At 39.9% G+C, this 19,990-nt stretch overlaps 1 protein-coding gene across 1 annotated transcript; it reads right to left on the reverse strand.

The window, feature by feature from the left end:
* Positions 1–725: 725 nt before the first annotated feature.
* On the reverse strand, positions 726–1,841 carry LOC102953458 (glyceraldehyde-3-phosphate dehydrogenase-like). The gene has a single exon (XM_042994205.1). The coding sequence runs from the start codon at positions 1,778–1,780 to the stop codon at positions 779–781; it is 1,002 nt and encodes a 333-aa protein (XP_042850139.1). The 5' UTR covers positions 1,781–1,841; the 3' UTR covers positions 726–778.
* Between the last annotated feature and the right edge of the window lie 18,149 nt (positions 1,842–19,990).

Here is a 19,990-nt window from a genome sequence, read left to right on the forward strand (position 1 = left end):
GGAGACAGTCCTATCTCTGCAGAGTCCAAAAGGCTAATATGAATGAACAACCAGACATATGCTGACTTGTTGTGGGGATCTGGGGAATGCTGTATTTACTGGGAGGCGTAGCATTTCTGGGAAAAGAGTATATATCTGAATACTCAGATGCCAATGATATTGCAGTTAAGGGTGATTTTGAGAAGAATGGGAGCAATTAACATTGGGCAGAGGCAGGGTTAGGTAAGGTTGAACAGGATATGTCCTGCTAAGGGGTGTGGCTTTTATTTTGCAGGCACAAGAAAGTCAAAGACATGTTTTTAGCAATGTAATCATGTGATTACATGGGAGCCTTAAAAAGAAAATCATATGGCAGCTCTCTGAGTACTTCAGTTCACACTGATTATTTGTTTTCTGCTGGATTATGAGCTTCTCAAGGATGAGGAATTGGTCATGTTCAATTCCTAACCTCCAGTGCGAACCAAAGTGCCTATGGCAGACACATACCTCATGTTAATTGACAATGAATTAGAAACTTTCTTCCAGCTTTTGTCATTTAATTATGTGTTTGTTTGTTTGTTTGTTTGTTTGTTTTGTTGGATACAGTATACTTTATTGATGGTACATGATAAGGTAGGGCTCCCCAAGCCCCTCCCCTTCTTCAGGGGGTCTGGGATGGAAACTGGAGGTCAGGAGATTCTCAAGTGTGTTGGGTGATGAACAGTGGCAAGGACTCCCCAGCAGCTGAGGGCCTCTCTCTTCTTCTTCCTCTTGCTGGGGCTGGTGGTCCAGGGGGCTCTTACTCCTTGGAGGCCATGTGGACCGTAAGGTCCACCACCCGGTTGCTGTAGCCAAATTCATTGTCATACCAGGAAATGAGCTTGACAAAGTGGTCATTGAGCGCAATGCCAGCCCCAGCGTCAAAGGTGAAAGAGTGGGTGTCACTGTTAAAGTTGCAGGAGACAACCTGGTCCTCAGTGTCGCCCAGGATGCCCTTGAGGGGGCCCTCTGATGCCTGCTTCACCACCTTCTTGATGTCATCGTATTTGGCAGCTTTCTCCAGGCGGCAGGTCAGATCCACGATGGACACATTGGGGGTGGGGACACGGAAGGCCATGCCAGTGAGCTTCCCATTCAGCTCAGGGATGACCTTGCCCACAGCCTTGGCAGCGCCAGTAGAAGCAGGGATGATGTTCTGGGCAGCCCCTCGGCCATCACGCCACAGCTTCCCAGAGGGGCCGTCCACGGTCTTCTGGGTGGTGGTGATGGCATGGACTGTGGTCATGAGTCCCTCCATGATGCCGAAGTGGTCATGGATGACCTTGGCCAGAGGGGCCAGGCAGTTGGTGGTGCAGGAGGCATTGCTGACAATCTTGAGAGAGTTGTCATACTTCTCGTGGTTCACACCCATCACAAACATGGGGGCATCAGCAGAAGGGGCAGAGATGATGACCCTCTTGGCCCCACCCTTCAAGTGAGCCCCAGCCTTCTCCATGGTGGTGAAGACCCCAGTAGACTCCACAACATACTCAGCACCAGCATCACCCCATTTGATGTTGGCGGGATCTCGCTCCTGGAAGATGGTGATGGGCTTTCCATTGATGACAAGTTTCCCGTTCTCAGCCTTGACTGTGCCGTGGAATTTGCCGTGGGTGGAATCGTACTGGAACATGTAGACCATGTAGTTGAGGTCAATGAAGGGGTCATTGATGGCGACAATGTCCACTTTGCCAGAGTTAAAAGCAGCCCTGGTGACCAGGCGCCCAATACGGCCAAATCCGTTGACTCCGACCTTCACCATCGTGTCTTGGGAACGCGGCTGGCACTGCACCAGAAGATGCGGCTGTCTGTCGAACGGGGAGGAGCAGAGAGCCTGTTTGTTTGTTTTTAATTTGAGTATAGTTGACACCCCGTGTTATGATAGTACTATTTACTTATGTTTTAAGGTTTAGTGTGCATGGTTGACTCAGTCAGTTGAGAGTCAGACTCTTGATTTCAGCTCAGGTCAGGATCCCAGGGTAGTGAGATCAAGCCCTGTGTCAGGCTCCATAATGAACATGGAGCCTGCTTAGGATTCTCTCTCTCTCTCTCTCTCTCTCTCTCTCTCTCTCTCAAATTAAAATAATAATAATAATAATTAAGTGTTAAGGTCATCACTGAACTACTCAACAGTAGAGAGATTCTCTCTCCAGCTGGACCAAAAAAAAAAAAAACTACCTTTTTAAAAAATAGCCATCATACCATGTTTATCATTAAATCAAACTATATTCATTGAGAGCCTTCTCCACACCAGAAACTGCTCTAGAAGCTGGAGGCATGGAGGAGGAGGGAGATGAGAGAGCCCTCTCCTCTCACTGGAGGTTACACATGACCTCATTCATAAAGCACTAATAAATTAAAGACATTGATAGATCTGTAATGCTTCTAAAAAATAATTTAGCAGCTGTCCTCACACAAGATAAGGGCAGACTTTTTACATAAAAACCTTCCAGTGTTAGTGCTCAGTCCAAACCATCTTTGCCTGACATGTTTGTTCTTCTAAATGCCAGGAATACCTCTTTTCCCCAGCTCAAGCACATCCTTTAAATTAGTTTGTCACTGGATGTGCTAATTTTGATATATTTTGAAATAACATGATGGATATTGAAAATTGTTTACGTAATTAAATTTGTGGCATCTGTTTCTTCTGCAAATATTGTGCTAACCTAAAAACCCAAAGCAGGAAGGAGAAAATAAAGCAACTTCTGTTCGGAACTATTTTCTTTAAGAGCATCAATTAATAATTCATTTATTATATCAGAGTGAAACTTGTTCCAATAAATTATTAATGAATAACTATATTTTGTCTTGATATGCAAAACCTGTCTCCAGCAATTATAAAATGTCACAGCCTGATTGTAACTTATAGTAAAAGGCCACATGGGGCTAAAGCTCCTATAGTAATATATATTTAGCTTTGCCATCATTGGGAAACTTTTATTAAGCAGTTAATTCTGTATGGCAATGTAAGAGAAACACATAAGCCTGATATCTGTGCTATCAAGTGTTGTGTCCTAAAATAGTCCCTGGGATTTGCTGTTGCTCAGTAAACACTTTCTGAGCACCATGATGCATACTGTATTAGAACTTCAATAAGATGCACAGATTTGTCTTTGAGTTGCCTTCAATCCACTGGAGGGAAATGAAAAATGTTTAGTGTATAACAGGAGTGTGTGACCACTGTTGATCTCAGTGCCTTCATAACCTTGATTGTTTGGGTGGTTGTTTCCCTCCCTGGGAGCAGGAAAAGCCTGGGGAAGCCCTCTGTGTTGGGTCTGTGATACTTGCCACACCTCAAGCATTTCATAGGCTTCCCCTCTTAGCTGTGGTTTTCCATAAGGAAACAACAATCACCAAGTAGAACAAGTCAGGAAATAAGACCATTCCATTTATTTCTATCACCCCACCAAGTCACAGGCAAGCACAGCAAGAAACTTGTAACTATCCAAGCCTGTCTAGATCTATTGAACTAACCCCACGAATCTCAACTTTTGACCCTCTCCACAAAGGAAGCAAACTAGCTGGAACTTCACTCAACAGGCTGTTCCCTATGTTTGTAGGTGGCTTTATATCCTATACGCTCTTGTTTTTTGGTTTTATTCAGAAGATTAGTGTATAGTGTGGGGTAAATGAAGACAAAATCCAACATTTAATAAGTAAAGCTTATGATTTCCATGTTTCTATCAGATGGTATCTGAGAAGAGGTCCAGGTGGAGCTCTGACCCACAAAGGCTGGGGGTCAAGTGAAGTAAACCATATGTTAGGAACAGCACCTGAGGAGGAGCATGGGGGCTGAGTCGGCCAGGAATGTGTGCCACAGGAAGTTCTTGGCTGTTTGGGGCATAGGGCATGTGCAGGGGAATAAAAGGAATCAAGATAGAAAGTTGACCAGAGGTCAGGGGAAAGGGAGAGAGACAGAGATAGAGAGACAGAGAGAGGATAGATAAATATAGAAGGCATTTCACCGGTGAGGGAAAGAGTATAAAAAGGATTTGCCTAAGATGGGAAGGTGCAAACAACCATGTTGACCAAGTCTGTATGGAGGATCTGAGGAGAAAAAAAGAGAACAACGGACTGGAGTGAAAAAGTAACATCTGGCAAGGTCTGAAGGGAAGGGAGAGAGTATGTGTCATGGCAACATGTACAGCAGATGAGGGGTAAGGTTGTTCTCCACTGTGCTGGGGAATTGGGATAAGGGAGACATAAATACATGCTGGAAGAAAGGTTTAGTTTTGAGACTAATGTTTGCTAATGTTGGCTCCTTGACCCCCCACAGCCAAACAAAGAGAATTAGACTTATGTCCCTAAGAGAGAACACAATTTTCTCAGTGTCTTTTCTCATCTCCAAGAAAGAAGTCAGGAAGAGACAAATAGTTTAAATAGTTTTAAAGCCTGGATGATGTTTGGGGTGCCTGATTGGCTCACCCAGTTAAGCATCTGACTCTTGGTTTTGACTCAGGTCATGATCTCAATTTCATGAGTTCGAGCCCTGCATCAGGCTCTGTCTGACAGTGTAGATCCTGCTTGGGATTCTCCGTCTCCCTCTTTCTCTGCCCCTCCCTGACTTGTACTGTCTCTGTCTCTCTCAAAATAAATAAATAAACTTAAAAAAAAAAAGGCTGAATGATTTTAAGAAAGACCAAGCAGTTAGATAAAGCCTTGGATTTCTGGGCACAGGGAAAGGTGTCAGGGTAAGTATTAATAAGAAAGCTGGTAGCTTTAATGAATGAACTAAGGTATTCATTAACACAGAAGCAGGAAGAAAATTCTTTATCCCACCATCATTGCTTGGCACTTGGCTCTAGTTCTCATTGAACTCTAAATGGGTTTTAGTCAAGGAGTAAGGGTTAGGTTACATAGAGTTACAAAGTAAACTTGGCTTTGTAATGGAGGAGCTGAACTTCTGTATGTGGAAGGGACACTGAGCTCGAAGACCCAATAATGTATGTTCTCCTTGGCTGATTTTATTTCGAGTCCCCATCTGTTAATTCTGGAAACTCCCTCATGTTCCTTTTCCCCTCAGAGGTGATGCAAAGATGGTTTCCAACGTGGTGATGGTGGGAACGGTCTCTTTCCTGGTAAGGACTCAGTCGGCCTTCCCGGTGATGGAAAAGAGCCACAGGAAGCAACTGTCAGGGCTACTGCCTCATCAATATCAGCCTCAGGGCTTTCCAAAGCCCCAGCCTTTACACATTTATCTCTTCCTGTTCTGTGTCAATTTCAACAGTGGGGAATGCCCTGGGGCTGGAATAGACACAAGATCCAAATGAATCAATGTCCTGTAAACCAAGTGCTATGCCTTCAAGCAAGGCAGAGCAATTATTACCCAACACGGGTGCCCCTGCCAGTTCTCAAGGACAAGCAGGAGAAGTGAATCCATCACAGCCCTGCCATTTAAGATGCATTTTAAACTGCAGTGGCTCTTCTGTACAGGCATCGTTCATTTGTGCTTGGTGTCATTCTTCGGCATTCTTTCCAGACTGGCAATTTGCACAAAAGAAACGAAGAAAAGGCACTGGACTAGTGAGTTTAAAATTGAAACTGAGATAAGGATGAGATTGCTCTTCAGGTAAGGGGGAGGAAAAGCTTTGATGTGAGAGCATCACATGGGCATTTTAGTTAACTATAAACCCTTCACCCCAGACTGGGGTCGATAATAATTACAGTGTGTGCACCTGCATGCATGCATGTGTGCGTTTCCACAACAGATGGAAGAAAGTCTTAGTTTGGTACCATGTCAGGCATTTAATTAGTCTCTGTTAAGGGATATGGAGGGGAAATGTAGGTATAACCTCAAGGAGATCCCACTCTGATGGTGGAGACAGAGAAGCAAACAGCAGTTATAACAGTGGTGATCGAGTTAACAGCAGAGATAGACAAAGCAAGTGCAGGAGCTTACAGATGGGCATTTGACACATCTAGCAGGAATGTTCAGGGAAGGCTTCGTGTCTGCCAGGTACACCTGAGCTGAGTTTCAAGGAACTAGAGAACAGAGCAGAGCCAGGGAAGAACATTCCGGACACAAAGTATCATGTGTTTAGAGAGAAGGTTGCACTTGGTGAGATGTAATGGTTCACTGTGTGTTAAGTACAACGTCTGAGGAAAGAGAAAAGGAGAAATGAAAATGGAGAGGGAGGGAGGTAGGGCCAGATGCTGGTGAACATTTTGCCAAGCCATGACAAGGGATTGGACCCCATTCTGGTTCCAGGAGAACCACAGAGGAGTTTCATGACCTATCATCATTCAACCACTTATCCATCTAAGTGAAGTTTCTAGACAGATTTTGTTCTTTCAACACTGAAAAACTTATTTTTGGAATGATTTCTAAAATGTGCTATTCATTTATTCTTAACAAATATTTTGGCCCCAAAACATTTTATCTCCCCTTTTATCTGAACTTTAACCATTACCAGTTGGTGCATCTTTAATGTTGTCTACTTACTATTGTGAGTTGTGATTTTTGCACCTGTTTTCTCTCCTACTAGAATACAAACTCCTTGAAAGTGCCCTTCCCTGATTTTTGTTTTTGTTTTGTTTTGTTTTGTTTTGTTTTGTTTGTTTGTTTTTGCTTTCTTCATCACAGGGTACAGTTGAGATTTTTCACACAGGATGTGCTGATGATCATATATTCCGGAAATGACAACTGCAAAAATCAGAAAACATGGCCAAGACATGCTGGCTTAATGACTGAGCCCATTAAACTATTCCCAGACAAGTGGGGTCCTGGAACCTGTTTTTAAGGAGCCTGGCTACTCACAAAAGAGGAACATTGCAAGTTCTTAGAATGTGGAACTGGAGAGCAGAGAGGACCTAAAGAGTGCTCAGAGGTATATATGACTTGAGACCTACACAGCCAACCCTAATGAAACATCCATGTGAAGAGCTGGCCAAAAAGAATTGGAATAACACTCAGTATAACAAGATAGAAATAAGATATAAAGGAGGCTTTCTAGTTGGAGTCATTACATGAAGGTGCTAGAAGTTAACAGAATTCTGAATGGTTCTATTTTTGTCTGAACTGAAAGGTGATTCACACATCAAAGATATACAGAAATTAAGAGTACAGAAATCTAGAAGGATGGTGAGCAGACTGTGATGTGATGTTTTGCACCAACACCTGCAGATCCATTGTGGATCACACAGAGGGGGAAGGGCCATATGTTGCACCAAAATGCCCAGAATTAAAGATGCTAGGATGGGCAATCACTTATCTGTTAAGTCCCTAAACTTCACCCTTTTTTTTCAAAGTATATTTTATTAAGTATCTTTAGATTTAGAAATTTGATTAAATACTGTATAAAGCAAGAACAAATAGGCTTCGATTGATATTCTGAGGATGGGACACACAATATTGTTTTGTCTTTGTTACATGGGCAGTGGTACTAAAGACATGTCATTTAGTCACCAGCCAAAGGTCCAGGATGTTATGCATGATGAACAAGGCAGTGTCATACAAATGTCACCTGGGTCATTTTCCTTGATGGATAGCAAGGATGACGAACCATGGTATTTGTACTCAGGACTGGTTTAGTCATAAAAATAGTGGCAGGGAGTATTCACCACTGTTAACTCAGTTGTGCTGGCAGAATGGTAGGGAGAAACTCTTTGCTGTGGTCTGAAGTTGGTCTGGTGGCTTCCAGAGGGATTCTGGTTTATTAAACAAGAGAGGGGCACCTGGGTGGCTCGATTGGTTAAGCATCCAACTTCAGCTCAGGTCATGATCTCACCACTTGTGAGTTAGATCCCCACATGGGGCTCTGTGCTGACAACTCAGACCCTGGAGCCTGCTTTAGATTCTGTGTCTCCTTCTCTCTCTCTCTGCCCCTTCCCCTCTCATGCTGTCTCTGTCTCAAAAATAAGCAAACATTTAATTTTTTTAAAAAAATTAAAAAAAAGAGAAAGTCAGACTTCTTATGTGACTATACTCTATGGATATGAAGGGTCCTCTGTGGATCTTGATTTATCTCCCCTTGACACTGGTACGATTCCAAGCTTCCAAGGTAGATCGAGAAGTGTAGACACACACAAATGTTCTAAGGCTTGAATTCCTGGCCTTCCAAATTATCTCAAAAAGTCCAATATTAAAAACCACGGGATCACATTTAGAAAATACAGAGAAGTATAAAGCAGAAACATCACAATCTCCATTCAGAGATACTGTCAGGTTGTCAGTAAAAGTTTCTTTTGACCTATGCAAGTTTTTGTATGTGTATGCAGATATATATGCTCGAGTATATATGCATTAAGTTAGGATTGTGCTGCTCTTTTGTTCAAAAATATCATTTGGCGATTGTCCTTTGTACTTATGGAGAAAAATAGATATGATGGTATTTGACAAATGTTGTAATTGAGATAAACGAGAGGCTACAGCAGTATGTGAGACACCCCCAAACCTATGTGGTTGAAAGGATCAACGAAAGAGATGATGCCTGACCAGAATTCTGATGGATTAATAAGAACTATTCATGTAAAAAATAGAAGTAGCACAGGACATAAGACCTGAGAGAGGAAGTTGGCCAGAGTTCCAAAGCTTAGAGCATGTTAGAGAACTTGCAAGTTTGACTTGACATAACTAGCGGATAGTAAGGAATGGTAAATGAATTAATAGAGAAATAAGTTTCACAGAGTTCATTTATCCTTGTTTATTCAATATCTTGTGAAATCTGCAGCGAGTCAATATAAATACTACCTTTAAAAACGGGCGCCTGGGTGGCTCAGTCACTTAAGCATCTGACTTAAGCTCAGGTCATGATCTTGCAGTTTGTGTGTTCGAGCCCCACGTGGGGCTTTGTGCTGACAGCTCAGAGCCTGGAGCCTGCTTCAGATTCTGTGTCTCCTCCTCTTTCTGCCCCTCTCCTGCTCATGCTCTGTCTTGATCTGTCTCTCAAAAATAAATGCATGTTAAAAAAAATATTACCTTAAAAATTCAAAACTCGGGAAGGAGGGGTTCTCAGTGAAAATGGAAGCATAAGAACCTCCAAAAAAAATCTCTACTTTATAAAAGCAACAAGAAACTTACAAAAAATTGTCAGAATAATTTTTAAGAAGTCTGAAAGTTAACCAGCATCCTGCAGCAGTCTGGAAATTATTTATTCAAGAAAAATGGCTGAATCTCAGGAACAACAGTGAGTTGTGTGACACTTTAACTTGAGCTACTTCTATCTCTCATTCCCAGTTTCAAGGTAGCCTTAAAGGGTAGTAGCCAACAATCATGGCAGAACCAGCAGAAGGGGAAGCCAATGATCGGGGCTGAATGGGACCATTGCTCTTGCAATGCCCCATCCCCAAGAATTGTCATTATTGCCCTATCCGGCAGGGTGAAAAACCTCATTTCTCAAGGCTATTTTCATTTGTCCTAACTGGGAACTCCCCCAGTGTGAACAGCGTTTTTCCTGGGGAATTTGTTTAAAAAAATAAGTGGCAATTGTTTAACATTACAGCCGCCTTAGGCAGTGGATGACAGTTTGAACAAACAATAGCTACCCAAAGAGCTTAAAAGGAAAAGCTGTGGAATGAGATATTCGTAGAAGACTTTGAAAATGTTTGACATGTTCCTCAGAATATATGAGGACAAGTGTATGTGTACGACTATACACCTGCCCAGGGCTATCCACATGATCAGAAAACATTCGAGGATGCTCTAAGCTCCCACTTCTGCTAACTACGAGGTTCTGCACAAACAAGAGTACAGGGTAAGGCAGAATTGTCAAATGTCTGTCTCATTGTTTAAGGGGTGCCCCAACCCCCACACATGCAGCCTATGGACAAAGACTGGGAGATTTGTCAGCCCCAGGCATTTAAGGACATTTTTGCCTAATTAGCTGACACTGAGATAACCAGGCAGACACTTTATTATACATACATGACAAAAAATACAGACTTCACAGAATTTGTTCAGGAAAACCACTAACAAACACACAACAGTAACGCAACTAGCAACAACAACAAAACCTGAGTGATGAAGAGAATTTTATTTCCAAAGTTGACACATTATATTATTTGAAATGTCAGGTATTCAACAAATAAAGAAAAATAGTATGATCCATACTGAGAGAGAGAGAGAGAGAGAGAGAGAGAGAGAGAGAGACTTTTGCATTGTACATTTCAAATTGGTGACTTCTACAGTCTGTGTACAGGAAAAAAATTTAAAAAGCTGTCAATGAAAACTACCCCTTAGGAAGTCCAGACATTGGAATTACAAGACAAAGATTTAAAGCTGTCATTTTAAATACGTGCAAGTAAATAAAGGAATCTATATAAAAAGAATACAAATAAAGCATAGCATATCTCATCAAATAGAAGACATCAATAAAGAAGTAGATATTATAAAAATAAACCAAAAAGAAACTCTGGAGCTAAAAACTACAATAACTGAAATGAAAAAAAAATTCACTAAAGGAGCTCATTAGGAGATTTAAGCAAGCTGAAAAGAGAACCCCTGAACTTGAAGATATGTAAATTGAGATTATCCAGGATAAAGAACAGAAAAAAAAAGAATGAAGTGAAATGATCAAGCCTCAAAAATCTGTGGGATCATCAAGTTTACCAGCATGTACATAAGATGAGTCCTAGATAGAGAAGAGAGAGACTAACACAAAAATATATTAAGTAAAAAATGCCAGATATTCTCCCAAGTTTGAGGAAAAGCACTAATGTATACATCTGAGAACATCCACACACTCAAAGTGGGGTAATTCAAAGAGATTCATGCCTAGACGTGCAATAATGAAACTGTTGACAAGCAAAGATAAAGAGGGAATTTCAAAGAAATGAGAGACTCTTGGATACTGAGAACAAACTGAGGGTTGATGGGGGTGGGAGAGAGGGGAAAGTGGGTGATGGGCATTGAGGAGGGCACTTGTTGGGATGAGCACTGGGTGTTGTATGGAAACCAATTTGTCCACAAATTATATTAAAACATAAAAAAAAATAATTAATTAATTAATGAGTGAAGCTATCTGAAAAAAAATGAAGAAGCAAGAGAGATGGGGCTATTCATATACCAGGGATCCTCAGTAAGATTATCAGCTGGTTTCTCGTCGGAAGCAGAAGGAGACCCAAAGGCAGTGGAATGATATACTCAGTGTACTGAAAGAAAAGGAATCTCAGTAACAACTTCTAGATCTACTAAAACTCTCCTTTGAAAATAATGAACAAATTAAGGCATTCTTAGACTTAAAAAGAAGAAGAAGAAGAAGAAGAAGAAGAAGAAGAAGAAGGATAGAAGGATAAGGGGGGGAGGAGAGGTAGATTAAAAGAGGAGGAGGAGGAAGAAGAGGAGAGAGAAGGGAAGGGGAGGAGGGGGAGGAACAGGAAGAGGAAGAAGAAGAAAATGTGTCACCAGTAAATCTTACAGGAAATAGTAAAAGCAGTCCTTCAGAAAAAAGTGAAAGGAGAGTAGACACAACTTGACATGAAGAAGTAAAGAACACTAGGAAAGTGAAGGTGTAGGTAAAAAATGATGGCATGAATATATTTTTGTAACTCTTTTATCTTTTCTGACTTAAAAGAAAACTGTCTTACACAATAATTATAAATCATGATGGTTACATTTTATGTGTCCACTGGGTTTTGGCACCCATTGTTGGTTGGGTCAAAAATGAGTCTAAATGTTGCTGAAAAGATTCATTGTAGATGTAAGTACCATCTATAGTCAGTTGAACTTAAATAAAGTAAATTTTCCTATATAAGGTGAACAAGCCTCATCAGATTAGTTGAAGGCCATAAGAGCAAAAAGTGAGGTTTCTCATGGGTAGAAGAAATTCTGCTTCAAGACCATCACAGAAATCCTGCCTTTGTTTGCAGCCTGTTTGTCTGTCCTATGGAGTATGGACTCATGAACACAGCCTTAGCTCCTTTTGAGTTTCCAGCCTGGTGGCCTATCCTCCATTTTTCACTTGCCCACATGCACAGTCATGTGAACCAGTATCTTAAAAATAAATATATCCTGCTGGTTCTCTTTTGGACAACACTGACTGACACAGGAATGCCGTGTAAAGATGCACAGTCAATCCTCATTATTCATGGCAGATATGTTCTATAAAACCATCATGAGCACTGACTTAGTGAATACTGAACCACTGCTCCTAGGGAAAGTTACATGCATTCATGTATATATGGCATATGCATTTGTGAATATATATAATCAATCACATGAACTATAATCTTAAATCCAAAAAATAACACATCTTGGTAGAATCCATTTTCCTTATTTTACAAAAGAGAAAACGTTAAGTGACATGCCTGAAACCTCCCACTTACAGGTGCCAGAGTAAGGATTAAACTGTGCCTGGGGCCAGAACTTTTGGCACTGTCCTGCACTGCTCCCTGCTACCTGTACCCTTTGGTCCTCTCTGTATGAGAGCTGACACAGGAGACATATCACTGCCTTCTCTGGCCTCGGCAGGAAACATAGAGATTGGGGGACTCAAATTTTTTGCCATTTATGTGCATGTCCTCAAATGGCCACAGCAGTGCCACTAGTATTTTGGTGATAGATAGATAGAAAGATGAACCAAAAGTAAGTAAGTAAGTAAATAAGTAAATAAATAAATAAATAAATGTGGTGTTAGAAAATATTTTTGCATGTAAGGAAATTTTAAAAATATGGAATCTATGAATAACAAGAATTGAATGTAATTTGTGCAATCAAAACATAAAAAAGCTGGAAGAAATATAGCTATAGAGAAGCCAAGATTTTATATACTGGTGAAATTCTGTTGGTATTTATTCAAACTATATTATTATAAATTAAGATGTTAATTGTAACCCCTAGGGCAACCACTAAGAAAATAATTAAACAACAACATCAAATTAAAGAATGACAGGGTAATTAAAATAATGCAACAGGTACTGTTATTTAACATGAAAAAAGACAGCAATTCAAGAGAAATAACAACAGATAAGACACCTGACATACAGAAAACAAATAGCCAACCAAGTGGCAGATGTAAGTCTTACCTAGTCAGTAATTACATTAAATGTAAATACATTAATCAGCCCAAGAATAGATTAAAAAAGAAGACAAGACGATCTAAACTATATGCCGTCTACAGATAAACACACTGTAGATTCAAAAGCCAATGGAAAGTAAAATGAAAAACCATGTAAGCCATACACAAAGGAGAGCAGAATGACTACAGATATCAAAAAAAAAAAAAAAAAAAAGACCTCAAGACAAAACTTATTAGGGCAAAGAATGCCATTTAGAGCGATGCATCTGTCAATATTCAAGAAGATGTGACAATGTAAATATATATGCACCTCAAAGGAAAGTCACAAAAGGCTTGAAACAAAAACAGACAGAATTGGAGAAATAGACAATTCAACCATAGTAGTTGCAGATTTTAATACCCCACTTTCAGTAAGGATAATGTTTTAGACAACAGGCACGAATGAGTTGTAAATACTCCTTTCATCCATGAAGTTCTCACTCTTCCAAGTCCCGTGGCAGGCCACTCTTGGACAAGGTTTGGCCTGACTGGCATTATTCTCCCCTGTGCCTCCATTCAGGTTTGCTTTTAACTCATAATATTTTTGCCTCTCTCATAATTGGGTATCTTTTTATTTGTCTCGGTCAGGAGGATGAACTGAATGAATACAGAAAGGGTGTTTTTGAGCATATCCTCTGGTATAAATGTATGTGCTCAAACATGTTTGGAGAATGGAATGAATATTCATTAATGATTATTCAGTTGGCACCAAAAGGTGAGATTGGCTGAGTTAGATAAAGATCAACACAAATTTGAAGGGATTATCGTGCTAAAAAGTTTGAAAACAAATCAGGAAATGTTCATTAACTTCTAGGGCTTCCTCTTAATGATATGACCTTTATACATAGAACAGGCTGATTAATAAAAGGTAAACAAACTTTCTATTTTCCGGAAATAATTGGTATTAAGTTTATTGCAACTTCTCTCATATGAGACTGGAATTTTGTTTTTACTGTTCTGTGTGATGTTTCAATTTCTGTGAGGTCAGAAATTAATAATTAAAGATGTAGGGATAAGCAATTTGCCCTTTTCTTCCTAAGTGAAGATTTTTGAAGTTTTGGTTTCAAAAGTAACAAAGACTGTAGTGTCAGTTGGATATAAGAAATGTCACAGAAAGTAGAAAGATTGATACAAAAAGTTTCTGTTGTTTTCTTCATCAAACTTCCTGATGAATGTGTGTGTGTGTGTGTGTGTGTGTGTGTAAAACCCAGTGATAGAAACAATTTTATATCTAATAGGATTTAAGTAATAAAATAATAAAAAAAATCTAAGGTTTTGAAACAGCCACAAAGAGATTAGAAACACTATGTTTTCTCAAGTAATAATAAAACAGGTAGAATACAGATTAATAAAATTTCATTTTTCCCCCCAAGGCTTATTTTCTCTTTTCTGTTGTTTATAAGAACCGTTATTCTTCTCCTGGACATGTTATTCCAGACATTTTCAGTAGAGTCTAGTTAGTGGAAGGGAACTCAAGTAGGTTCTATCCAAGCAAGAGTTTCAGTCATATTGTAGATGGGAGGGGGAAGGACGGGTGAGATGGTCAACAGCGTACTCATCTGCCAATCATACTCAGTCATTGTGGGTTGGGGTAGTAATTAGAATTCTGAGTTGTTTTTCAATGAAGACTCCTAGGACATCATCCCTATTCTTCAGAGGTAGGTTCCATTTTGGGGTGTACGTGTGTGTTTGCATGTGTTTGCGTGAAGACACAGAACGTATTCTACTCCATACCATGTAGGTTTTAGAATGTTTGGAACTGGATGCATAAGACATACAGGTTGGGTTTCTGAATATTTGATAATTGCAAGGTTTTAATGAAAAGCACTGCAAATTTTATTCATTCATTAATTCAATGGTAATTTATTGGGCCGTTATTTTTATGGCAGGTACTTTCTTACAAGAGAAGACTTCGGACCAAGAGCATTAAACAAAATAATATATTCCACTAGGAGACTTTTTTAAATTAATGGTCAAACAATCTATTTCTCTTAAATACCTACTTTTCAGAGCTCCTAAATAGCAGAGTATTTTATGAGCTCCAGGAAAGACTGCAGCAATGCTCCTCAAGATGTGGTCTAAAGACTGACATTGAACTATTACCTTTTCTGGTGGGTCTACAGGGAAATAAATGCAAACATTGATATAAGACTTTGAAATCAATTTGATATTGCTGAAACATCTAAGCACTGATTTTTTTTTCAAATCACTTTTAATATGGTTTGTAGTTGATCAAAGACTAAATCAAAAACAAGATTTTTTTTCAACATAGGTAGAGGTAGCAGCCCAGAGGACCACGCCTGTCTCTTTCTTCATGTCATTAGGACATGTTCTTCTTGCTAAGTGGGACTTTTCTTAAGGCTTGCCCCCCTCCTCACATGGTACCTTTTTTTTCTTAGTGGTTAAGCTATTTTGGTCCTTTTTACCATATCTACTAAAGAGGAATATTTATAGTTGGCTTGACAATTAAAATAGAAAAGATCTTTCTCATCTGTGTGCTAATGTAAATCTAAAGTAAGTTAGAGTGTCTGGCATTAGGCGAATTGTTTATATAATTGGTGAATTTTATGTTGAGCATCCAAAAGTTGAAGCAGCAGACCATGGCTACTCAAAAACCCCGAAATAGATCCTCTCTTCATTAGATTCCCAGGAAGAGAAATAAAACACTATTTAAAGCCATTTTATTCATATTAAATGTGTCATATGTATTTTGTTCTTTTTTAATGTTTTTATCTATCTATCTATCTATCTATATATCTATTTAGAATGGGCAGTTGCAAAGGGAGAGAGAAAGAATCCCAAGCAGGCTCCACGCTGTCAGCTCGGACCCTCACAGGGGCTCAATCCCATGAACCGTGAGATCATGACCTGAGCCAAAACCCAGAATGGAATGCTTAACTGACTGAGTCACCCAGGCACCCCTTATGTATTTTCTTAATAAACAAATAGTAAAAAAGCACTTGGGCAACACGATTTAAATTTTAAAAAACATGAGTTCTCATATTTGTAAAGGTTGGGGAACCAATTTTTTCCATTCGTTTATTGGAGGCATAACTTACTCAAGAAAAGTCCAGAGGAAGGGGATGAAATGGAGATGAAACATTTCAAAGTGTTGGCTGCTGGACCCAGGTAGGGGAAGCATTTGCATGGAGTTTGGCTGGGTTGGGATGCTGACTTCACTTTATGCTAGCAGGATGAGGGTTGCCACAAGAAACCAACTAATGCATGAGTAAGACTAATTATTTACTTAGGTACCTGCAAACTGAGGCAAGAAAAATGAAAGTGGTGAAATGTGGTATCAGACTATACCCTCTTATCCAGAGGACTGTGCAGTGTAGAACACAATACCAGTATAGCTATAAGAGAGAAATGGTTTATAAACAATTTATAGATATTCCTGAATACTGTTTTGGTAATTTGGACCTAAGTCTAATCCTTTGAGTTACATAAAAGAAAAATACATTGTGATGCAGGAATGTAGCGTGGGCAGGGGCAAGGTGTGGGACATATCCAAGTGTACACTCCTTATTGGGTTGAATATTAATATTTTCAGGGCACCTGGGTGGTTCAGTCAGTTTAGCGTCTGACTTTAGCTCAGGTCATGATCTTGTAGTTTGTGGGTTTGAGCCCATGTCAAGGAATCTTTTGGAGTCTGTGTTTCCCTCTCTCTGCCTCTCCCCTGCTCAGGCTCAGTCTCTCTCTTTCTCTCTCTCTCTCTCAGATCTCTTTCTCTCTCTCAAAAATAAATAAACATTTAAAAATTTATTAAAATGTTAACATTTTCACTATCATCATTAGATACAATTAAACATCTATTAAAGTTATCTTTACTGGCATTACACAGGACCCTATTCCCTATTCTAGAAATACTGTTGTAAAGAAACTAGTTGGCTTTTGTTAGTAACCTCTCCCAAGTGTTTCACAATAAAGACTTCTTTTTAAAAAGTATGACATGCATTGGGGCGCCTAGATGGCTCAGTTGGTTGAGTGTCCAACCTCAGATTAGGTCATGATCTCATAGTTCATGAGTTCAAGCACTGTATCCAGCTCTGCACTGGTGGTGTGGAGCCTGCTTGGGATTCTCTTTCCCTCTTTTGTCCAGCCCCTTCCCTACTTTCTCTCTCTCTCTCTCTCTCTCTCTCTCTCTCTCTCTCAAAATGAATAAATACACTTTAAAAAGTTTTAAAATATGACATGTCTTAACATCACAGAACACACCTGGAAATGCTTCGATTGGAATGTACGTTTCAAGAGAGGTACCCAATAGTATTGACTGTGGGGGCAAAGTGAAGATGGTAGATACGCCTTCTAAGAGGTGGGGGCTGGTGAGCGGGTTCTTACACTAGACTGAGCAGCTCAGCGGCTGTACTTACCAATATCTCCTGGAAAGAATAGATCCAGAGTAAGGAATGAGAATGATTGTTACGAGAAAGCTATGAAAATAATGCGGAAATACACTTAAAATAATATTTATATTAAATCTGTAGAATAAGGTGAGCACAGAAATGAGAGGAAAAAATGCAGTCCACATCAACACTATTGAGGAAAGGGGAAAGATGGGAACTGGAAGTTTTGGGTAGTGAGGCAAACCTGGAGAAGAAGGGCCTAGAAGAAAGGTGAAGAACCTTGGATAAGGCTACTTATCTGAGTTGTGATTTGGGTTTGGCCAAGTTAGTAAAACCAAGAAGCCTGAACAGAGTCTGCATCCTTTCTATTCTGCTTCATTATATTTTCCTTCTTTCTAGAAGGAAACAATGGTTTCTGGGTGTGCCAAGCAACTGGTGTCATTGTCTACCCATTCCTTGGTATAATCCATACCTACCTATGATTCCACTCTGCACTGAGACGTTCTGGAATGATCCCAGAGTCAGTTTCTCTCCCAGTTCCCAAGTGGAAGTTGTAATACTTTAGAGGATGGGAAGGAAGCAAAAACAAACCCACCTACAAAATAAAAGTCAAAATAATATATAGGGTGAAAAATGACTCAAGTTATCACAAGGGCATGTCTTTATTCCCAAGGTAGAGAAATTAGGCCTTTTAATACAAAAACAAAGACAATTCAAATGATAAGTAGGTTGTATACTGATCAGTCTTTTGGGCTCTGTTTTCTTTTTTAATGTTTATTTATTGACTTTGTGAGAGTGGGTGTGGGAGGGGCAGAGAGAGAGGGAGAGAGAGAATCCCAAGTAGGCTCTGCACTGTCAGTACAGGGCCCTGATGAGGGGCTCAATTCCGTGAACTGTGAGACAGATCATGACCTGAGCCCAATCCCAGAATCGGGTGCTTAACTAACTGAGCCACCCAGGTGCCCTACTTTTGGGGTCTTTTATGCACAGATTCTTTCCCAGGCTTCTCATACATTCCTGTGCACTCAAATCACCTGTGCTACCTGACAATGCATATCCTTTCTTAGTAGGTCTGTAACGCAGCATGTGATCCTGTATTTCCAGCACATTCCCAGGAGGTGGCAAAGCTGTTGATCTTCACACCACAGTGAGAGGAAAGGGGCTTTCAGCCAGTATCTACAAGGCACAGACTGTTGTAGTCAATTTTGTCTCCACGATGCCGACCTCATTGCTTATCACATAAGTTCTCAGTGAATGTTGTTGGGTACTGTTACTTTTTAAGCCTACATGAAAGATTTCTTTTGACAATTAACTCCAAATGAGTAAAACACCCAAGTCGGACGTAAGAGGTACAACTATACAACTCTTAGATAAAAACACAGGAGTATATCTTCACTTGGATCTGGGAAAGGATTCTTCAATATGGCATCAGAATCACAGGCAATGAAAGAAAGTATAAATAAATTGGACTTCATCGAAATTAAAAATATTTTTGCTTCAAAGGTCACTAAGACAACCACAGAATAAGAGAAAATATTTGCAAGAATTAATATGCAGAATACATAAATGACTTTTACAACTCAATAAAAAATTAGAATAGGCAAAGTATCTTGAATACTCAATTTTTCACAGAAGACCATATGTGTGTGTGTCGCATACATATAATATAAAATTAATCTACATACTCTACACATCCATGTAGTGTGCATGTAGTAAATGTAAATCTATGCACATGCGCACACACATACACACACTGAATCACTGATCTGCTTACGCATCTTCTGGCTGACCAGTGAAAGTTTGCAGATAGAAAGCTCTGTCATTTTGGTGAGTCTGAGGAGCAGTACTTAATAGAAGATGTCCACCTTTGTGGGACCTTAACCGATAGCCTCCTTGTATCTTACAGTGTCAGAATTAGCTTGAGTCTGTTTGTGTGTGCATGCACCTGTGTGTGCCTGTGTCTGTGTGTGTCTGTGTGTATGCTAGGGGGATACACGAAAGAGTAGAATAACCTCAGATTCCAGACATCTCCGGTAGTGCAGATGATAATTCCTAAGGTTGATTTGTTAGGGAGTTTGCATGTTGGAATGCATTAAATTGGCAAGGGGACTGCAGAAATGAAGCCACAGGACCTCACATCACATGTGAATTACTCTGAGAGTTACATCAGCACTTTTCTCGCTTTGAGCATATATTTGAAAGGAACGTATGCCCTTTTGGAGCAACCCGGTAAATTTGAGCAATAAAGCAAAGGTCCCCTTCCAGGAGAGCATAATATATAAAGACAAAAACATCAGCTATAAATCAATGCATATTGATTTAAATGAATAGTATCACTGCCTTACAGTAAACCCAGCTCTGAGGCTACACAGAACAGTATCCCTTGTTCAGAAGCCCACTGGCTTTGTGTTTCTAAGCAGAAACCCAAAAGGACATCGCAGGCAAGACCTAAATTACCTGTATTATCTCACAGTTTCAGATTTTTACCCAGATGTTATGCACATCAAAGCAAAACCGGGCAGAGGCATTGGACTGCGGATGTGAAAATCTTTGCTGGAAGGCATCCATGTCTGTTGTAAATCAAACTGTGGCACTAATGAGACACTTTCATAAAGAGATATTAAGGCCGAACCC

Source organism: Panthera tigris, chromosome C1 (genome assembly GCF_018350195.1).
Source record: "Panthera tigris isolate Pti1 chromosome C1, P.tigris_Pti1_mat1.1, whole genome shotgun sequence".
Classification (NCBI taxonomy): Eukaryota; Metazoa; Chordata; class Mammalia; order Carnivora; family Felidae; genus Panthera; species Panthera tigris.

Bases quoted from the DNA above. Each gene is read 5' to 3' on its own strand.
- LOC102953458 (XM_042994205.1), bottom strand. From the start codon at position 1,780: ATGGTGAAGGTCGGAGTCAACGGATTTGGCCGTATTGGGCGCCTGGTC.